Below are 15,826 nucleotides of genomic sequence, written 5' to 3' on the forward strand. Positions count from 1 at the left end.
TGCACTGTGGCATCAAACCCACCGGTGAAACTCCAATGAGGGTTATGAGACTGAGAGAACCTCAGCTTGGAAGGGTTAATCATCTTTTTTAAAGGCTGGAATGTATAAAGAGGTTTCATGAAAGGAGACAAAAAGAAATGGTACGGCTCTTTTACCTGTTTTAAGCAGACAGAAATTGTCTGGTTGGGAAACACTTGCCCTGCTGAACACTGTTAAAAAACCAAACCAGTTGTTCAAATTCCAATGGCAGCCATAGTTGGTATGTAAAGATTGATGGTATTAGGCTGAAAACCTGTAGGGGAATTGCTATGCTCCAGACAGGCTTTAAGTGAAGAAGTTGACCTGTTTTACCTGGTTATAAAATAGGCATGAAGACTGGGTAATGCTTTTCACACCTCATGCTATAGAGCATAAGGCAGGGGACTCGGTCCTTTGAGCAATATGAATTGGATCCAGACTGTCCAAGCTCACACAACATGGGAGTGTTAGTATGGATACATTCCCTTCAGGGTAGCTCTGTGCTGACCCTAGGCTGGACTTCTGCACAGGCCTGAGCAAAGGAAGCAACAACTGCTGGGTCATGAGGTTACAGAACTCAAATGGCTTATTCAAGATCAGGCTGCCTGGGGACTCCAGGAGGAGATGTGAGCAGGGAGCCTCTTTTCCCCCCAGACAGACTCTAGAGCGGCATGAAGCACTGCTCGACCTGTCACCACTCAGACAGTGCCCTATAAATGGCTCTCACCCTATCAACAAGGACCTGCTGCCTGCCGCTGTGCATGGCAGTTCCAAGAAGAACAGAAAACATCCTGTTTGGAAGGATGCCACTCTTGATGGAAGAAGAAAAAGGAGATCAGCTGCATGGGCTGAATTATACGCTGGTTTTAATAATAGTCAAAGAATTTAACAGTAATATATCTCCTGGGCTTGGGTTGTTTACTCTCTCCAGGGTAGTGGCCAATGGCCTGGCCCCTGGTCAAGCATAAAGGCAGTGGAACCTGACCTGATAAAGAGAAGGATGCTCACACAGGTCACAAAACTATGGCAATCACTATGGGAATTTGTGAGGTTTATCAAAGCAGGATACTTTGATGCCACCAGAAGAACCCCCATCCAGGTTCAGATGGCACCTAGAATCAACAAGTAATATGTGTGCTCAACTATGGCAGCCACCTGGATCCATGAAGAAAGTAGACATGGCGCTATTGCAACAATAGAGAGACAGGCTGAGCCTAGACGTATTATGAGGTCTATAACGTGAACAATAGAGACAGAGACAGCAGATGGTTATGGAGCAGGCTCCTCTGGAGAAAGATGTTGCACATTGTTGGCAAGGCTGGTTGATGCTGTCAGCCATAGGGGACTACTAATGGGTCTCATCAGGAACAGGCACTGCCTTTGACTCTGGAGTACATAACTGCTGGGGGATACAAATACCCAGGGCGCCACAAACCAACTGAAACAGAACGCCCTGTACCAATTTGGAAGTCCAATCACCATTTCTTCAAAACAGGGAACACAACCTAACAGCCCATAGTGCCCAGCAGTTAGAAGGGGAGATTCTCTTCAGAGCAATAGGCTGATAGAGAAATGGATCGCGAAACTGTGCTTGCAATCAACAGAACAGGAACGAAGGGAGAGTTCCCACAGAAGCTGTGCTTGCAATCAACAGAACAGGAACGAAGGGAGAGTTCCCACAAGGAAGATTATGCTCTTTTGTGGCAGACATTGAAAAGAAAAGCGCGGGGAGATGGGGAAATGCCCGTTTGATAATTTGCTTTTTAGTGCCAGAACAGATACACAAGCGTGGGTAATTCTAAAGAATAGAGGATGATTTGGGCTCTGGCTCTAGGGGCATCCTGGCAGCACAAGCTACTGGGTACCTTCTTGGTGCATCCTCTCAGGTGGGAGGGGCTCCACATAGTGAGACAGTGAGCAACCCAGCTCTGGTGTCTCCTCCTCTTCATATAAAGCTGTTAATAGCATCATGGAGGCTCCACCCTTGTGACATCTTTGCTTGATGATTGCCTTCTGTTGGTTGGAACCCCCAATTAATTCACAAATGAATTTGGGGGATCGAGTTCAATACGTGCATTCTTGGCATTCACAGTCAAACCTTAACAGAGATCTTTGGAGCTAGGAGCTAAACCCAGGCCCAACAATCACAAACCCTGAGCAACTTGCCCATACAGCTACCTACTTTTTTGTTCTTTTATCATTCTTCTTGTTTTTTCCTTATACAGTCTCAACTTTCTCTTCCCTACCTGATACGGAAGTCACACGGAGCAGGGTGTGCTGGCGCACACCTTTATCCCAGCACTTGGAAGGCAGAGAGGCAGGTAGATCTCTGTGAGTTCAAGGCCAACTTGATCTACATAGTGAGTTCCCGGACAGCTTAGAGCCATATAATAGAAAGAACCTGTCACAAAGGAGGAGGAAGGGGAAGAAGAGGAGGAGGACTCACATGATCAGGACTGGGGCTACAAGTCCTGGAAGCATGGCTAATTCCAAAGAAACTGTAACTATATTTCAGAACCATTGTCAGAATTCCTACAGACTTCACGAGGCACATTGTGCTTCCTTATCAGGACAACTGAGGTTAAGATTCAAGCAGCTGGGGCTAGAAAGATGGCTCAGTGGTTAAGACAGCTTGCTGCTCTTGCAGAGACCAGAATTTGGCTCCCAGCACCTAAATCATATAGCCCACAACCAACTGTAACTCCAGTTCCAGGATATGCATTGCCCTCTTCTGGGTTCTGCAGGCATCTGAACACAGGTGTCCATACATGTGCATAAACATTCTCTCCCTACCACACATACATACAGGGGGAGGGGAATGCTAATTCATCCAGGGCTGAGGATGTAGCTCAGTAAGTCTCCAATCCAGGCAACCCTGGGTTCTGTCTAAGTACCACGAAAAACAGGACCTAGTGGGGAGACTAAGACAAGAGGATCAGAAGTTCAGGGTTATTCTCAGTGACATAGTGAGTTCAAAGCCTGCCCGGGATACACTGGCTCACACAACAACAAATGCAACTGTATTGCTTGTTGTTCAAGATGGCCCCTAGTCACTCTGTTTCCTACAAATGGGGAACACTGGGAGAAGAACCTCTTGACTGGCACTGTAGCCAGAAGTCTGTACCAAGACAATGACTGAACCCAGTGTTCCTGGTTCAGTGAGTATTCAGTGAGTAAAGGTGAGTATTTGGACACATATTGAGAAGACGGGACATGGCCAGAGAGTGAAAATGGATGATGGAGCTATATGATGGTGTCAAATTCAATTCTGCACCAGCCACCTAACAGAGCCTCATGAGAAGATGCAACATCTGTGCTCAGTTCACTCATGTCAGACACTGAAAAGGCTAAGGCTTACCTTGCTGAGGCCACTCCTGACCTTGGAGCCTGTCAAGTTCAAATGGGAAACTGCACACTTGAGTGACCTTCACTGGGAGATGTCTCCACGTGACACAATGATGAACTAACTAGTGACTAGTCACTAATAACTAAATGGGGTTCTAGAAATGTGCTATTGACTCTGAACTGCTGTAACACTGTTACAAGAGACCCATGATGCAAACTCAAAGGATGGCCTGCAGTGTATGTGTGACTTTTGTTCCAGGTTCCAGTCAAAGAGTTCCTAAAACACACAGACTTGGCAGTGGAAAGAGTGTCTTTTACAAATCATGTGCCCCTTTGATACATCTGAGTTTATTATAGTGGGTCATTTATAACTCCAAAATCCCTCAGTTGGAAGGAAAGATTGAACAAGAGAAGAATATGAGAAAATAATAAGGTAAATACATCACTCAGGGTCAAGATTATAAACTGTTTTCCTCTTTCCTACTACCTAAGTTTTACAATTAGCTAGTTATTCTATTAGACTAGTTATGTTTGTTGACTTTAAATAGTATTAAAAGTGACTTCTTTTAAAACAACAGGCTGGAAGACCCTTGGAGAACTTTGAAAAAAGGCGCCACTAAGCTGGGTATAGTGATAAACATCTGTAGTATAGCACTTTCTAGGCTGAGGCAGGAGGGCTGTGAATGTGAGAAGAGTGTGAATTGCACAGTCTAGGTCATCATGGGTTACAAAACAAGACTGTACATACATACATACATACATACATACATACATACATAGCCTGGGATGATGGTACATCCTGTAATCCCAGAACTTGGGAGGTGAATGCAGATATATCAGAAGTCCACAGTCATCCTCAGCTCCATAGCATCTTCAAGGCTAGCCTAGGCTACAGGTTTGTTTCAGAAAAGTGTCATTAGACTGACCGTCCATTGTCTTTCTGCATTTTCCTCATTATTGGTACAAATAATATTATGGCACTATTTGACTCAGCTTTTCATTGCTGTAACAAACTACTCGAGGCAGGCTAACATTATTTTTTTGAAGTCTATTTAGCTCACATTTCTTAAGGTTCAAGGGCTCACACGCAGCAGAATCCGAAGGTAGCAAAGACCAAGACTATGTCCCTGTTTTGTGCCTCTCCTGATAAAGCCACCAAGATTCAGTCATGGGGGCTCTGTGGTAGTGACCTTATTCAATCCTATGTACCTCAATGGACCATACCCAAACTAGGCCATCCGACAAATTCTTTTACCATAGCTGAAAGAGAGAGGTGAAGAAAGAGGTCATTTTTCTCATTCCTTCCCTCAGCCCCGTCATTTCACGGCTAAACTCCCAACCAGAGCAGGAAGACAGCAAACAGCTATGGTCAGACCTCAAGGCAGAGGCTCCAGGTCAGGGACAGGCTTGACTCCAGTGATGCGGATCATCAGAGAGAGGCCTGAAAAAGAGCCCGGTGCTCGAGAGATGCCAGAGCCAGTTAGGGACTGATCAACATTTCAGGTCACAGGTCTGAGTCTCAGCTAGCAAGCCACCATGCCTTGCCTGGTCACCTCATTTTTTTTTTTTATCTCACCTGCAGATCAGGTTAGAACCATCTGAGTCTTGGACCAGTCAGAGAATATACAGGAAGCAAAGAAAACCTCACACTATCTAACTAAAAACAAAAACTCTTTTGCGGTCCCCAGGGAAATACCCCAAGGTCTTTTTTTAATCACTGCCATCTTCTACCAACAACCTTTGCTCTACATGGATATATATGTATCTAAACTATGCAACTTAACTCAAAAATCCAGAAACACAATTGAAAACAGGAATATCTCAAATCAATACTACCTCACTATTTATTATTATTGGTTTTTTTTTATTATATTTGGAGGTACAAGGGATTGATCCTAGGGCCTCGTGCCTACTAGGCAGGCCCTCTATCACTGGGCTACACCACCAGCTCAATACTGTCTCTAGAGGACACGTGGACGCCACTGGGAGCATGAGGGTGGCCGACGTTTGTCTCATCTCTCTTTTCATCAGGTAAAAGCATCCCCATCCTGTCTCATTTCTCCCACTTGAAAGTCCAGGTTTCATTTTCATTCTGTATTCCTGAGAGAGGGTTTCTTTTTGTTGTTGTTGGTGGTGTTTTGTTTTGTTTGGGGAGAGTTGTTTTGTTTTTCTTTTTTGTTTGTTTGTTTATTTGTTTCAAGGACAGAGTTTCTCTGTGTACCCTTGGCTGTACGGGAACTCACTCTGTAGACCAGGCTGGCCTCCATCTCCTCCTGAGTGCTGGGATCAAAGGCGTGGGTTACCTGCCTGAGAGAGGTTCTAATCCTCTCCCCTGAGAGAAGGAAACCTACTCCATCTGTAATGTTGGGTCGCAACATAATTAAACATATTCTCCTTCACACCAGCTTAATAGCCCCTGGGTAAGTCACACACAGCTTTGGGCTATGCAAACGGGGGGGGGGGGGGGGGGATCCCAAGGTGAAGGTGCCAGGAAGTCAGGAAAACCCTCGGTCTCCCTGAAGCTCATGTACACACAGCAGCCCGGCAACCATGTCCAGCATCTAAACACCTGCTCCAGAGTTTGCAGTTTACTCACTAGGGTCAGGAAGAAAATTCCCCACTGGCAGCTTAGCCATTCAGGCGCCTTAATGAAAACTGAGCACGCCAGAAGCAATCATCAGCCACTAGCATGGCAACTGGGGGGGTGGGGGTGGGGGATACACAGTGCCTGGGAGGAGCTAACCAAGAGAGGTGGGATCATCGCCTGTTAATCTGCCCCACGCTCTTGCTGGTCTCCTGTAATTGGCTGAGCGCATAACCACATGGAAACTCTCGAAATACCAGCTCCCACAGAGGAACCTGGCCAGCGTGAATCAGCCCACAGGACTCCATCTCCACGTCTCAGTTTCCACAAACTATTTTAATCTAGAAACCACATCTACAGGCAAAGGCAGGCTGCCTCTCCTGGGGTAGTCCGCCTAAACCATCATCCTCACCCACACACAGCTGTGCTTCCCACACATCACCCCCCACAACCCCCCAAACTCGCTCAGCAGCTTCCCCTGCCTGGAGAATTCCCATCTTGCCTCATAAGCAGCTCCTCCACACCTACACCTTCTCAAGCACGCGAGGTCAGCAGCACAGAACTGTACAGAACCCGGCACTGGAATGAGTACACAATTCACATCCCAGCCTTGCTCCTGGTAGATGAGGAACAAGTTAATCTCTTCTACCGCAGGTTCTTCCCCTGTGAAGCCTACCTCAGGGGGCTGTTGTGAGGATTAACAGTGATCATGAAGTTAAGACACTTAATAGGAAACTTGGCACGAAATAAGACTTACTCCCCGCCTCAAGGAATTATGGGACTGGTAGAAGTCTTTGCTCCTTAACCCTATCCTGGGGTTGGCTGCTTCCTCTGTATGCCAACCCTTCACAGTCTCCTTTACATGGATTTGTTGCTTTGTGTTGAGAGAGATGTGAGTTTCTTTTTCTCTACCACACAGAGCAGGGTACACACCGAATAGCTGGCTATGTAAACAAACAATAACCAAGCAGAGTCTGACAGAGTAGAGTGTCTGGACGCACAAATTCACCCTGCTCCCTGCAAGGTGCCTGAAGTTGGAAGCAAATCTTCCTCCAACTATCAGAGGAAGCGGTGGAGAATCAAGACAAACCTATCAACGATATCTGCCTGCAAACAACCAAGCAGCTATCCTAGCACCACAGACATAGCCTAACATACCAGATTGGGCAGAACTGGCGGGTACCATTACCAAAGGTCAGATGAAGCCTAGAGGTCTCTCTAGCGGCTAGACTGCTAGACTGTGAGCAACTGTTAGAGGGTAGGAATGTCCTACAGAAAGGGATGAAGATGGCTGAGTGAGAGCTGGTGTAAAAGGTGACAGCTAGGAGGTCCCCAGGGGAGAAAAAAGAAATTCTTTTGTGTCCTCCAGAAAGACAGCTTACAGCTGCCACTGCCCAATTCACCTGTCCCCTCACCAATTCCTTCTCTCATAAGATGCATCCTGGGAGACACGGCTTTGCCCGCTTTCTGATTTTCTCCCAGAATCAGTGTCTTCCCAGGGGACACTGATGCTCGATTTGGGTTTTAAACAATCACCACAGTCATTGTTGACCAAGAGATTTGGGAACATATGCAGGCATTAATTATTTTCTTGGTATTTTATTGTTGTTGTTTGGGGACAGTACTTATTCTAAGTGCTTGTCCCACCGAGTCAGTCATTGTTCAGAACCTGCGCTGGCTCTCACTGAGATGATTCCACTTTGTATATGAAGACACTAAAGCCAGGCATGATACACACTTGTAATCTCAACATTTGGAAGTAGAGGCAGGAGGATCACTAGTTCAAGGCCAAGCTTGGATCCTCGAGACCCTGTCTCGATAAATAAATAAGTGAATGAATAAATAAAAAATAAAATGATCTACTCTCAAGGATTTTGTTATAGCAACAGAAAACAGTAGGATAATCATCCACTTCCATCTTCAATGGACATTTTAGTCTTTTAAAATTCAGCTCTCGGGCTGGAGAGATGGCTCAGCGGTTAAGAGCATTGACTGTTCTTCCAGAGGTCCTGAGTTCAATTCCCAGCAACCACATGGTGGCTCACAACCATCTGTAATGAGATCTGGTGCCCTCTTCTGGCCTGCAGGGATATGGGCAGACAGAATACTATATACATAATAAATAAATCTTTGAAAAAAAAATTCAGCTCTCTATAAAAAGCAGATTAGTGGGTATCTGAAGCTGGTGATCCAGATGGGACGTTGGGGACTTGAGGGTGTTATGGCTGTGTGTATATGTGTGTATGTTGACAAAGCATGTTTTTTGTTTTTGTTTTTGTTTTTTTTGGTTTTTCGAGACAGGGTTTCTCTGTGTAGCTTTGTGCCTTTCCTGGAACTCACTCTGTAGCCCAGGCTGGCCTGGAACTCACAGAGATCTGCCTGCCTCTGCCTCACAAGTGCTGGGATTAAAGGCGTGCGCCACCACCGCCAGGCTGACAAAGCATCTTTTAAAATTAACTGTGGGGATGTGTATACACATCTATCAATATAGACATTGGATTAAATACTTTTTCCAGCCTGGCATTAATACTTCTTCCCACAGGGTCCTGTGCATGCCCTGCAAGTACTCTACTACTGAGCCAGACTCTCAGCTTTAGATCCAGCAAGACTGGAAGATTAATTGTGTGGTATCTAATCTTATTTATTTATTATTTTTCAAGACAGCGTTTCTCTGTGGAACAGCCCTGGCTGTCCTGGAACTCACTCTGTAAACCAGGCTGGCTTCAGACTCACAGAAATCCACCTGCCTCTGCCTCCTGAGTGCTGGGATTAAGGGTGTGTGTCACCACGCCCAGCTGTTCTAAATCATATTTCAATAATTCTGTTCTTAAAAAAACTCATCTCTAGACTCATCTTCCCCACCTCTGAAAATTTCTCAGACTTGTGAATAAGAAGACTTTCACTTCAGAAAGAGGAAAGAAGTTTACTGAGGTCTCATCAGTGAACATCTATTGGTCACCACCAGGGGGCAGGTACTAGGCGGTGAAAACAGAATGGACAAGTATGGCCTAGTATGGACGAGCATTCCTTGCTGTGTTGTATTGTTTGAGTTTAGCTCTGATTGTGTATTTGCCTCATTTAGCTCAGGGCTGGTCTCAGATCCACTGTATAGCCAAGGGTGACCTACATCCACAGCTCAGCCTGCCTTTTTCTACTTCTGCAGTTGGCCTTACGTATCTCCAAGTTCTGTATCGACAGACCCAACCAATTAGAAATAGAAAGAATTCAGGCTGGTCTTGAATTACCAATCATCCTGCTCCAGCCTCCCTAATGCTTGGATGACTGACGTGCACCTCCACGCACCTACAAAACAGAGTTTGTTTCCTATCCTTGTTCTCTAAATAACACAGTACAGCCATTCTTTAGACAGCATTTACATTGTGTTAGGTATTAGGAGGTACCTAGAGACTATTTAAAGTGTATGGGAAAACAGGCTGTCAAAATGGATCGGTGGGAAAAGACAGTTGCCACTAAGTCTGGAGACCTGAGTTCAATTCCTGGAAGCCCCCTGGATGAGGAGAGAACCAATTTCTGAAGGTTATCCTATGACCCCCGCATGTACGTGAATACATATAAAACACACACACAGTGAAAAGTTACATCTATGGGAAAATATGTATGAGTTACATGCAACTACTATGCCACTTTATATAAGGAACTTGGTGACTACAAAAAGATGTGGAACCAACCTCCACGGATACCAAAGGATGAGAAGATATACATTTTCTTCCAACTCCATAAGCCAGAACATAAAAGAAAACTGTCTTAAGTTATACCTAGGAGGTAAAACAACCTTCCTATTTTTAAGGCTATCCTCCCTACTTTAATAAAAAAATAATATTCTCCCATACCTTAAATAACTCAAACCCAGAACCATTTTCCTTACATTTACTCAGCTGCCTACGTTAGACAGCAATGAATGACTCTCTCCTCTGTGTTTTGTCTTCAGTAGATGGGGCAAAATGTCAATGACTCTTTTTGGGTCTCTCACATTTGAGGGAAAAAGTACCTGAGTCACGACAAGATGGTCTAGTTTGAGATTAGCCCCCATCAATCCTCACTTCCCTCTACTCTGTGGAAAAGGCAATGGGGTGGACTACCGGAAAAGAAAGACCTGTTGCCCCCAAGACCCATAACTGGGAGACTCTGTACAGTCATTACAAACAGGAGAGACATTTCATGGGGAATCAGTGGGAGAAGCCACCAAGATTCAGAAGGGTCATCTGTAGCATGAATCTTAAAAGTTCTTATTAATAAAATCAAACCTGAAGCCAGTTATTGGGGTAAACACTGGATGATCAGAGAGACAGAACAAGCCACAGCTATCTCACCTCGCCGGATCCTCAGCTGGTCTTGTTTCCTCAGACTGGAGGCCTCTGAGTGGGTCTCAGCTGAACTGTGCTGCTAGAAGCCTGAAAGCTTAACCAGCCAAATGCTCCGAGTTTCTGGTCCTCACACCTTATAAACCTTTCTGCTTTCTACCACCACTCCCTGGGATTAAAGGCTGCTTTCTGGGATTAAAGGCGTGAGTCACCATGCCTGGCTGTTTCCAATGGGCCTTGAACTCACAGAGATCCAGAGGGATTTCTGTCTCTGGAATGCTAGGATTAAGGGCGTGTGCTAACATTTTCTAGCCTAACTATCTTATAGCTTTTCTGTTCTCTGACCCCAGATAAGTTTATTAAGGTACACAATATTTTGGGGAACACAATACCACCACAGTCATCTCCTGCATAACCCAACCCTAGCCTTCTGCACCAAGAAGGCACACCACACACCCGTTTCTTTTGATTTTTACCATATTGTTCCCTTAGTCCATCTTAAGTAACTGACCTCATATGTGTCTCACTTTTTTCCTTTTCCTACCTGCACTTGTCATGGTTTGAGCCTCTCCCTCCCAGGCCCTCTCCTAAGTCTCCAAGCTTCTCTTTTTTTTGTACAACCACTACAGGTGATACAGTATAAATCTTCTGGTGGCTCCATCTCTTTAATGTGAATGAAACTTGCATGTCCCAACTTCTTTTTGTTATATGGTGCGTTGGTTTATTTTTGTTTTGTTTCATTTAGGTTTGGGTGTTTTTGAGACACCATCCTTCTCATGTAACCTGTGCATATCTCAGACTCCAAGGATCCTCCTGCTTCTACTTCTCAAATTCTAAAATTATGAGCAGGTACCACACAGCTTTATTATTTGTTTGTTTGTTTGTTTGTTTGTTTTGGAGGTGCTGGAGGCGCCTGTGTGTTAGGCACATTTTTTTTTTGTATTAGTGTCCAATCGTGCTTAGCTTCCATATCCCTTCACATCCTGGAAACCCTGCTCAGCATCACCACCACTACTAACTGGCGCCACACTTGAGCCCTTGAGACCCACTCCATAAATGCTTCCTAAGTGAAAACAAATGAAAGTGAACAAATAGGGTAAATGATCCCCATTAAAGTGCTTGATAACTTAGTTACCACCACCAACAACAATGGCAACAACAATGCCCCTCCCACACCCAACAGTACAAACACCTGCTAACAGTCATTGCCCCTGAGCCCAAAAGCAAATGGGGAGTGGGGCATGGTATCCATGAGTAGTGGGGACTCCATGCCGCCATGGACAACTTCCTAAAGGAGTACCCCACCAAGGTTTGTGTAATTACCCTGTGAGCACCACACCAGTTCTTGGATGTGGACAGCAAACACCTACTTAGCAAAACTGGAGCTGGCATGGTGATCGAGAGATGCACCTCTGTGACGTGGTAGAATACGTGGTTAATACTTCACCTCTACCTAGGCATGTAGACCTGTATGGCATCTACCTAGGCATTTTAGTGTAGGGGAAATGACCAAAAAAAAAAAAAAAAAAGTGAAATGGAATTCGTAAATCCACGTGGAGGCGCCACTTAAACTTCTCTCACTGGCCTTCCACCATCTCCACCTGTACAGTGGAATCATAGCACTATCTACCTTAGAGTTTCCCTGAGGATAGAATTTGGAGACAGGGAGAAGCACTCATTACAGCAGTCTGCACACAGTAGGGGCTCAACAATTACTAACTGATAACCACTTTATTGTCCATTTTTTTGCTGTGAGGATCAAGAGATGAAACGCAGCCTGAATCTATGCCAACCTATCAAGTGATGTAAAGTCCCTAGTCCTAGGCTGTGGAGACAAATCCTCTCTAGCCCTGGTGCCCTGGCAGCTCCTGAAGACGCCTTGGTGACGCGAGAAGCTCCAGCTTTGGTCCCGGAAGTTTCCACCAGAATGCCCTGGGGCCCTGGACGGCTCTGGGGAGGGGCGGGAGGTGCAGGGGAAGACTGCTGGAGAAAAACGGGAACCTACCTGCTCTCACTGCACTCCTTCCGCTCCCTCACCCTCAGCCACTTGCGGAGCAGGAAGCGCTTTCGGCGCGGGGACGCGCTGGGTGTGGAGCAGTTGGACCACGGGGTGTCCTCGTCGCTGGAGGGCGTAATCTCAATGGACGGCAGCTGCAGGAACTCCTTGCCCGGGGCCAGGACGCCGGGTAGGTCTGGGGCTACCAGTCCGGCCTCCAGGCTCTGCTCTTGCACATTCTTCATCCGGCGCATCTTAAAGCGCCGGCGGCGGAGCGTGGGGGTGGACGAGCTGGACCACACCGCGCTGCCCTCGGGCGCGCCCTGCGGCTCGGGCACCTGCAGGGCGGGCAGCTGCAGGTTCTCCATCATGTTGGCCGCCGGCATCGGGGTCCCTGGCCGCTGCCCGGTGCCCTCCACCTGCAGCTTGGCTCGCGGCTCCCCCTCGCGGCTCCCCACCCCGGGGCCGGTGGCACTATCTGCTCTCACGTTCAGCGAGCAGCTGGAGCCTGCCAGTAGATCAAGTTCCTTTTCCTGGAGCGCCGCGAGGAGGGGACTGGTGGGGACGCCGCCTCCTGCGGTCTAGAACTTTTCGGAGCGCGCTTCCTCGCACAGTCCGCCGCGGGAGAGGCGACCCCGGACGTAGGGACAGTCGCCTGCCAAGCCTCGCCACCCGGCTGCCCTCCTGGGGCTCCCCTCGCTCGCTCGCTCGCTCGCTCGCTCGCGCGCCCGCGTGTTTGTCTTCCGCTGCGCTCGCTGGCTCTGCCGGCGTCTCTGCCTTAGCGGGACTCGGGCGGCCCCGGGCCCCCAGGGGCTGCACAACAAACTCTCAGTGGTTTGCGTTCAGCAGACAGCGTTGAAGAGCCGGCTTGGCGCTGCAGGAGCGTGGAGGGCTGGAAGAAGAGGCAGTGGTAGGAGCGAGAGGAAAGAGAGAGAGAGAGAGAGCAAGGGAGACACTAGATAAAAGCGAAAAAGGTGGAGGAGGTGGAGCTGGGGGTTGAGGAGGGAGTGGGTTGCTCTCCTGAAAGGACACGCACAAGCAGCGACAGCCCTGTAACTGTACACGGAATCCCTTGGGGAGGGACTCTACCTCCGCGTCAAGGCTGCTCCAATCAGCCTAATGAAATAGGAGCACGATCCAAACTTTCTCAGGGCAACGATTGGCCAAGCAGTTCTGGTTAGTGAACTCCCTGCTTTTTCCCCAGGGGTAGGGGGGGGTAGGGGGGTAGGGGGGAGGAGAATCAATGGATTCAGCCCACACTCTTAGACCACCCAAGATACAGGATTGAGAGAAAGCCTAGGGGACTTTTCAGCCGAATCTCTCTCTCTTCTCCTAAGAAACGTGTATTCTTTGAGTTGCTTGGAGTGCTGACCGGGAAGACTGGGCATAGTCAGGAGGAGAAAGGACGGTTCCTGGAAGCTGCTTCCAAAATGGCAAGCTGGGAGACACTAGACAGGACACGAAGGAGAGACAGATGGTTGGATGGAAAGACACAGGACACACAGGACCACTTGAGGAAAAGAGTCTGCTCCTGTACATGGTGTGTGACCCTGCCCAAACCATAGCCCCATTCTAAGCAAAGCGTGAAAGGAATGGAGGGTCAGGGCACTCGGAAACCCGAGTCAAGCGCATCCCTGGACATTCTGAGACTTTCTGGTGCGCCTTCAGTCTGCTGGGAGCATGGGCTCTGTCACAAAATCTACTGTGGCCCTAGGCCTCTGAACTGAGAAGTAATCCCTCTAGTATATCAGTGTGCTACACCCAGAGGCAGCCTAAGACGTGGAAGGTAGAGGTAGAAGTGAGTTGCTCTGGGAAGACATTCTTTGTTGGACTGAGCACCACACCAACCTGCTGGGGTACAGGCTTAACACTCAATGACCCCACCCCCAAGCAAGGAGTTTGCCTCTTCATTGGCAGGTAGACCATAAGGAACAACAAAGACCCCATACAAGGTCTCCAGTTTGCCCCATTCTCTTAGCTGCCGTTTGTTAGTCCAGTTTCCCTTTGGGAGAATAAAAATCACATCCCTAAAGGTCACAGATTCACTGCAAAATAGAATACATCCCTACAGGTCAGTGAGACATCTGAGGCAACAGCTGGCCACGTGTCAGATCATCATGTCCTGGAATGACATATGGGGGGAGCTTGAGACATCCTGACATTACACAATCTCCTTGAGGCTATGAAAAAATAGGAAGTGCATCTGGCTGAATAACTGAGGCCAGGTCCACCCGTAAGTGATTCCGGAGTATCAGTCCCTTTTCTGACCCTTCACATCCGGCTGCTGGCTTGCACAGGCATCATTTGGTATCACTCTATTTTAACTCCTGCTCGGGACAGAAAAAGGAGAAAGCCCTTTCCATCAGGTGTCAGACCTGGCAGAGAGCAGCAGGCAAGCTCTTCCGGCTCAGAGCAGGAGCCTGGACTGTGACCCTTTGGAATCAACCAAGGATCTACATAGTTTGTTGGCTGGCTGTCTTGGATCTCCTCCATGAAGAAACGCTTTGTAGATGATCCGACAGCTTCCCAACTCAAAGAACCTGCCTGTGTGAGCTGATAAACAAGAGCTGAGTCTCTGTGCTTAAGGGGAAGCAGGGCACTACCATTCATTTGGAGGCCAAAAAATTCGACAGATAATTTGAAGAAAGAAAGGATACACCACACACACACACACACACACACACACACACACACACACACGCATACTTGTCACAGGCCTTCTGAATTTGAATGCATAGCTCTCAAAATGAAGAAAAGTCACCAACTTCTTCCTCTCATGTACTTCAGCCAGGTGTCCCACAAGAGAGTCTGGACCTCAAATACCCTGAGATTTCATTTAAGCTTTAGGCACAGCAGTGCTTGAGAATGACTGCTTACGTTTCACTTGGCCCGAGAGAAAACCTTGGCCAGACTAAATCTAAAATTTCTCACTTGCAAAGAAGCAGATACCCAAAGCATCCCTTGTCCCTGACCTTGTCCTCCACCCACTTCCATCTGCAGCCTCTTCTTTCCTTAAAACTTTATCCTTTTCACCCATCAAATCCCCAGTCAAAATTAGGAGTTCAAGTTCATCCTCACGTACAAAGTGGGTTTGAGGCCACCCTCAGCTAGAAGGAAATTATCACAAAACAAAACAAACTAACAAAAAAAAAATCAAACCCCAGACCCCCAGCCACTGCAACTGTCTCTGTTTACTTTGGAACACAAACTGTTGCAACTATCAGTAGTTGTTCCCTCTAAGCTCCCTAGAAAGAGCCAAATATTTCTTCCTTTGAACCTTTCCAATATGCTTCTTATTTGTATGTGACCTTTTAGACTTTGTAAAAGGGTTCTCATACATCACAGTGCATCTTCCTAGTGACCTTAGGACTGTGGTAACAGAAGTTACTATCCTCTTCTTGCAATAATGAAAGCGGGGCAGGCTACAGAAACCTATCCAAGGACTCCCATGAATGACAGTGACTAATGTAACAAGGCCAGAATCAGGCCTTCGGAAACCAATGTAGAGGTCAGCAAAATCATAGAATGGGCAGCAAGTCAAGAAAGCAGTGCCCTGGTAGT

General features: G+C 47.2%; 1 protein-coding gene across 2 annotated transcripts in view; it reads right to left on the reverse strand.

The window, feature by feature from the left end:
- Nucleotides 1-12,770, reverse strand: part of Gramd1b (GRAM domain containing 1B) — a 175,833-nt gene extending 163,063 nt beyond the window's left edge. For both annotated transcript variants that reach the window (XM_052757113.1, XM_052757103.1), the window contains exon 1: nucleotides 12,275-12,770. In XM_052757113.1, coding sequence (XP_052613073.1) covers nucleotides 12,275-12,651 — 377 coding nt within the window. In that variant the 5' untranslated portion in view covers nucleotides 12,652-12,770. The remainder of the gene's footprint in view (nucleotides 1-12,274) is intronic.
- Nucleotides 12,771-15,826: the final 3,056 nt, after the last annotated feature.

Source organism: Peromyscus californicus, unplaced genomic scaffold (assembly GCF_007827085.1).
Source record: "Peromyscus californicus insignis strain IS unplaced genomic scaffold, ASM782708v3 Scaffold_11__1_contigs__length_118956290, whole genome shotgun sequence".
Taxonomy (NCBI): Eukaryota; Metazoa; Chordata; class Mammalia; order Rodentia; family Cricetidae; genus Peromyscus; species Peromyscus californicus.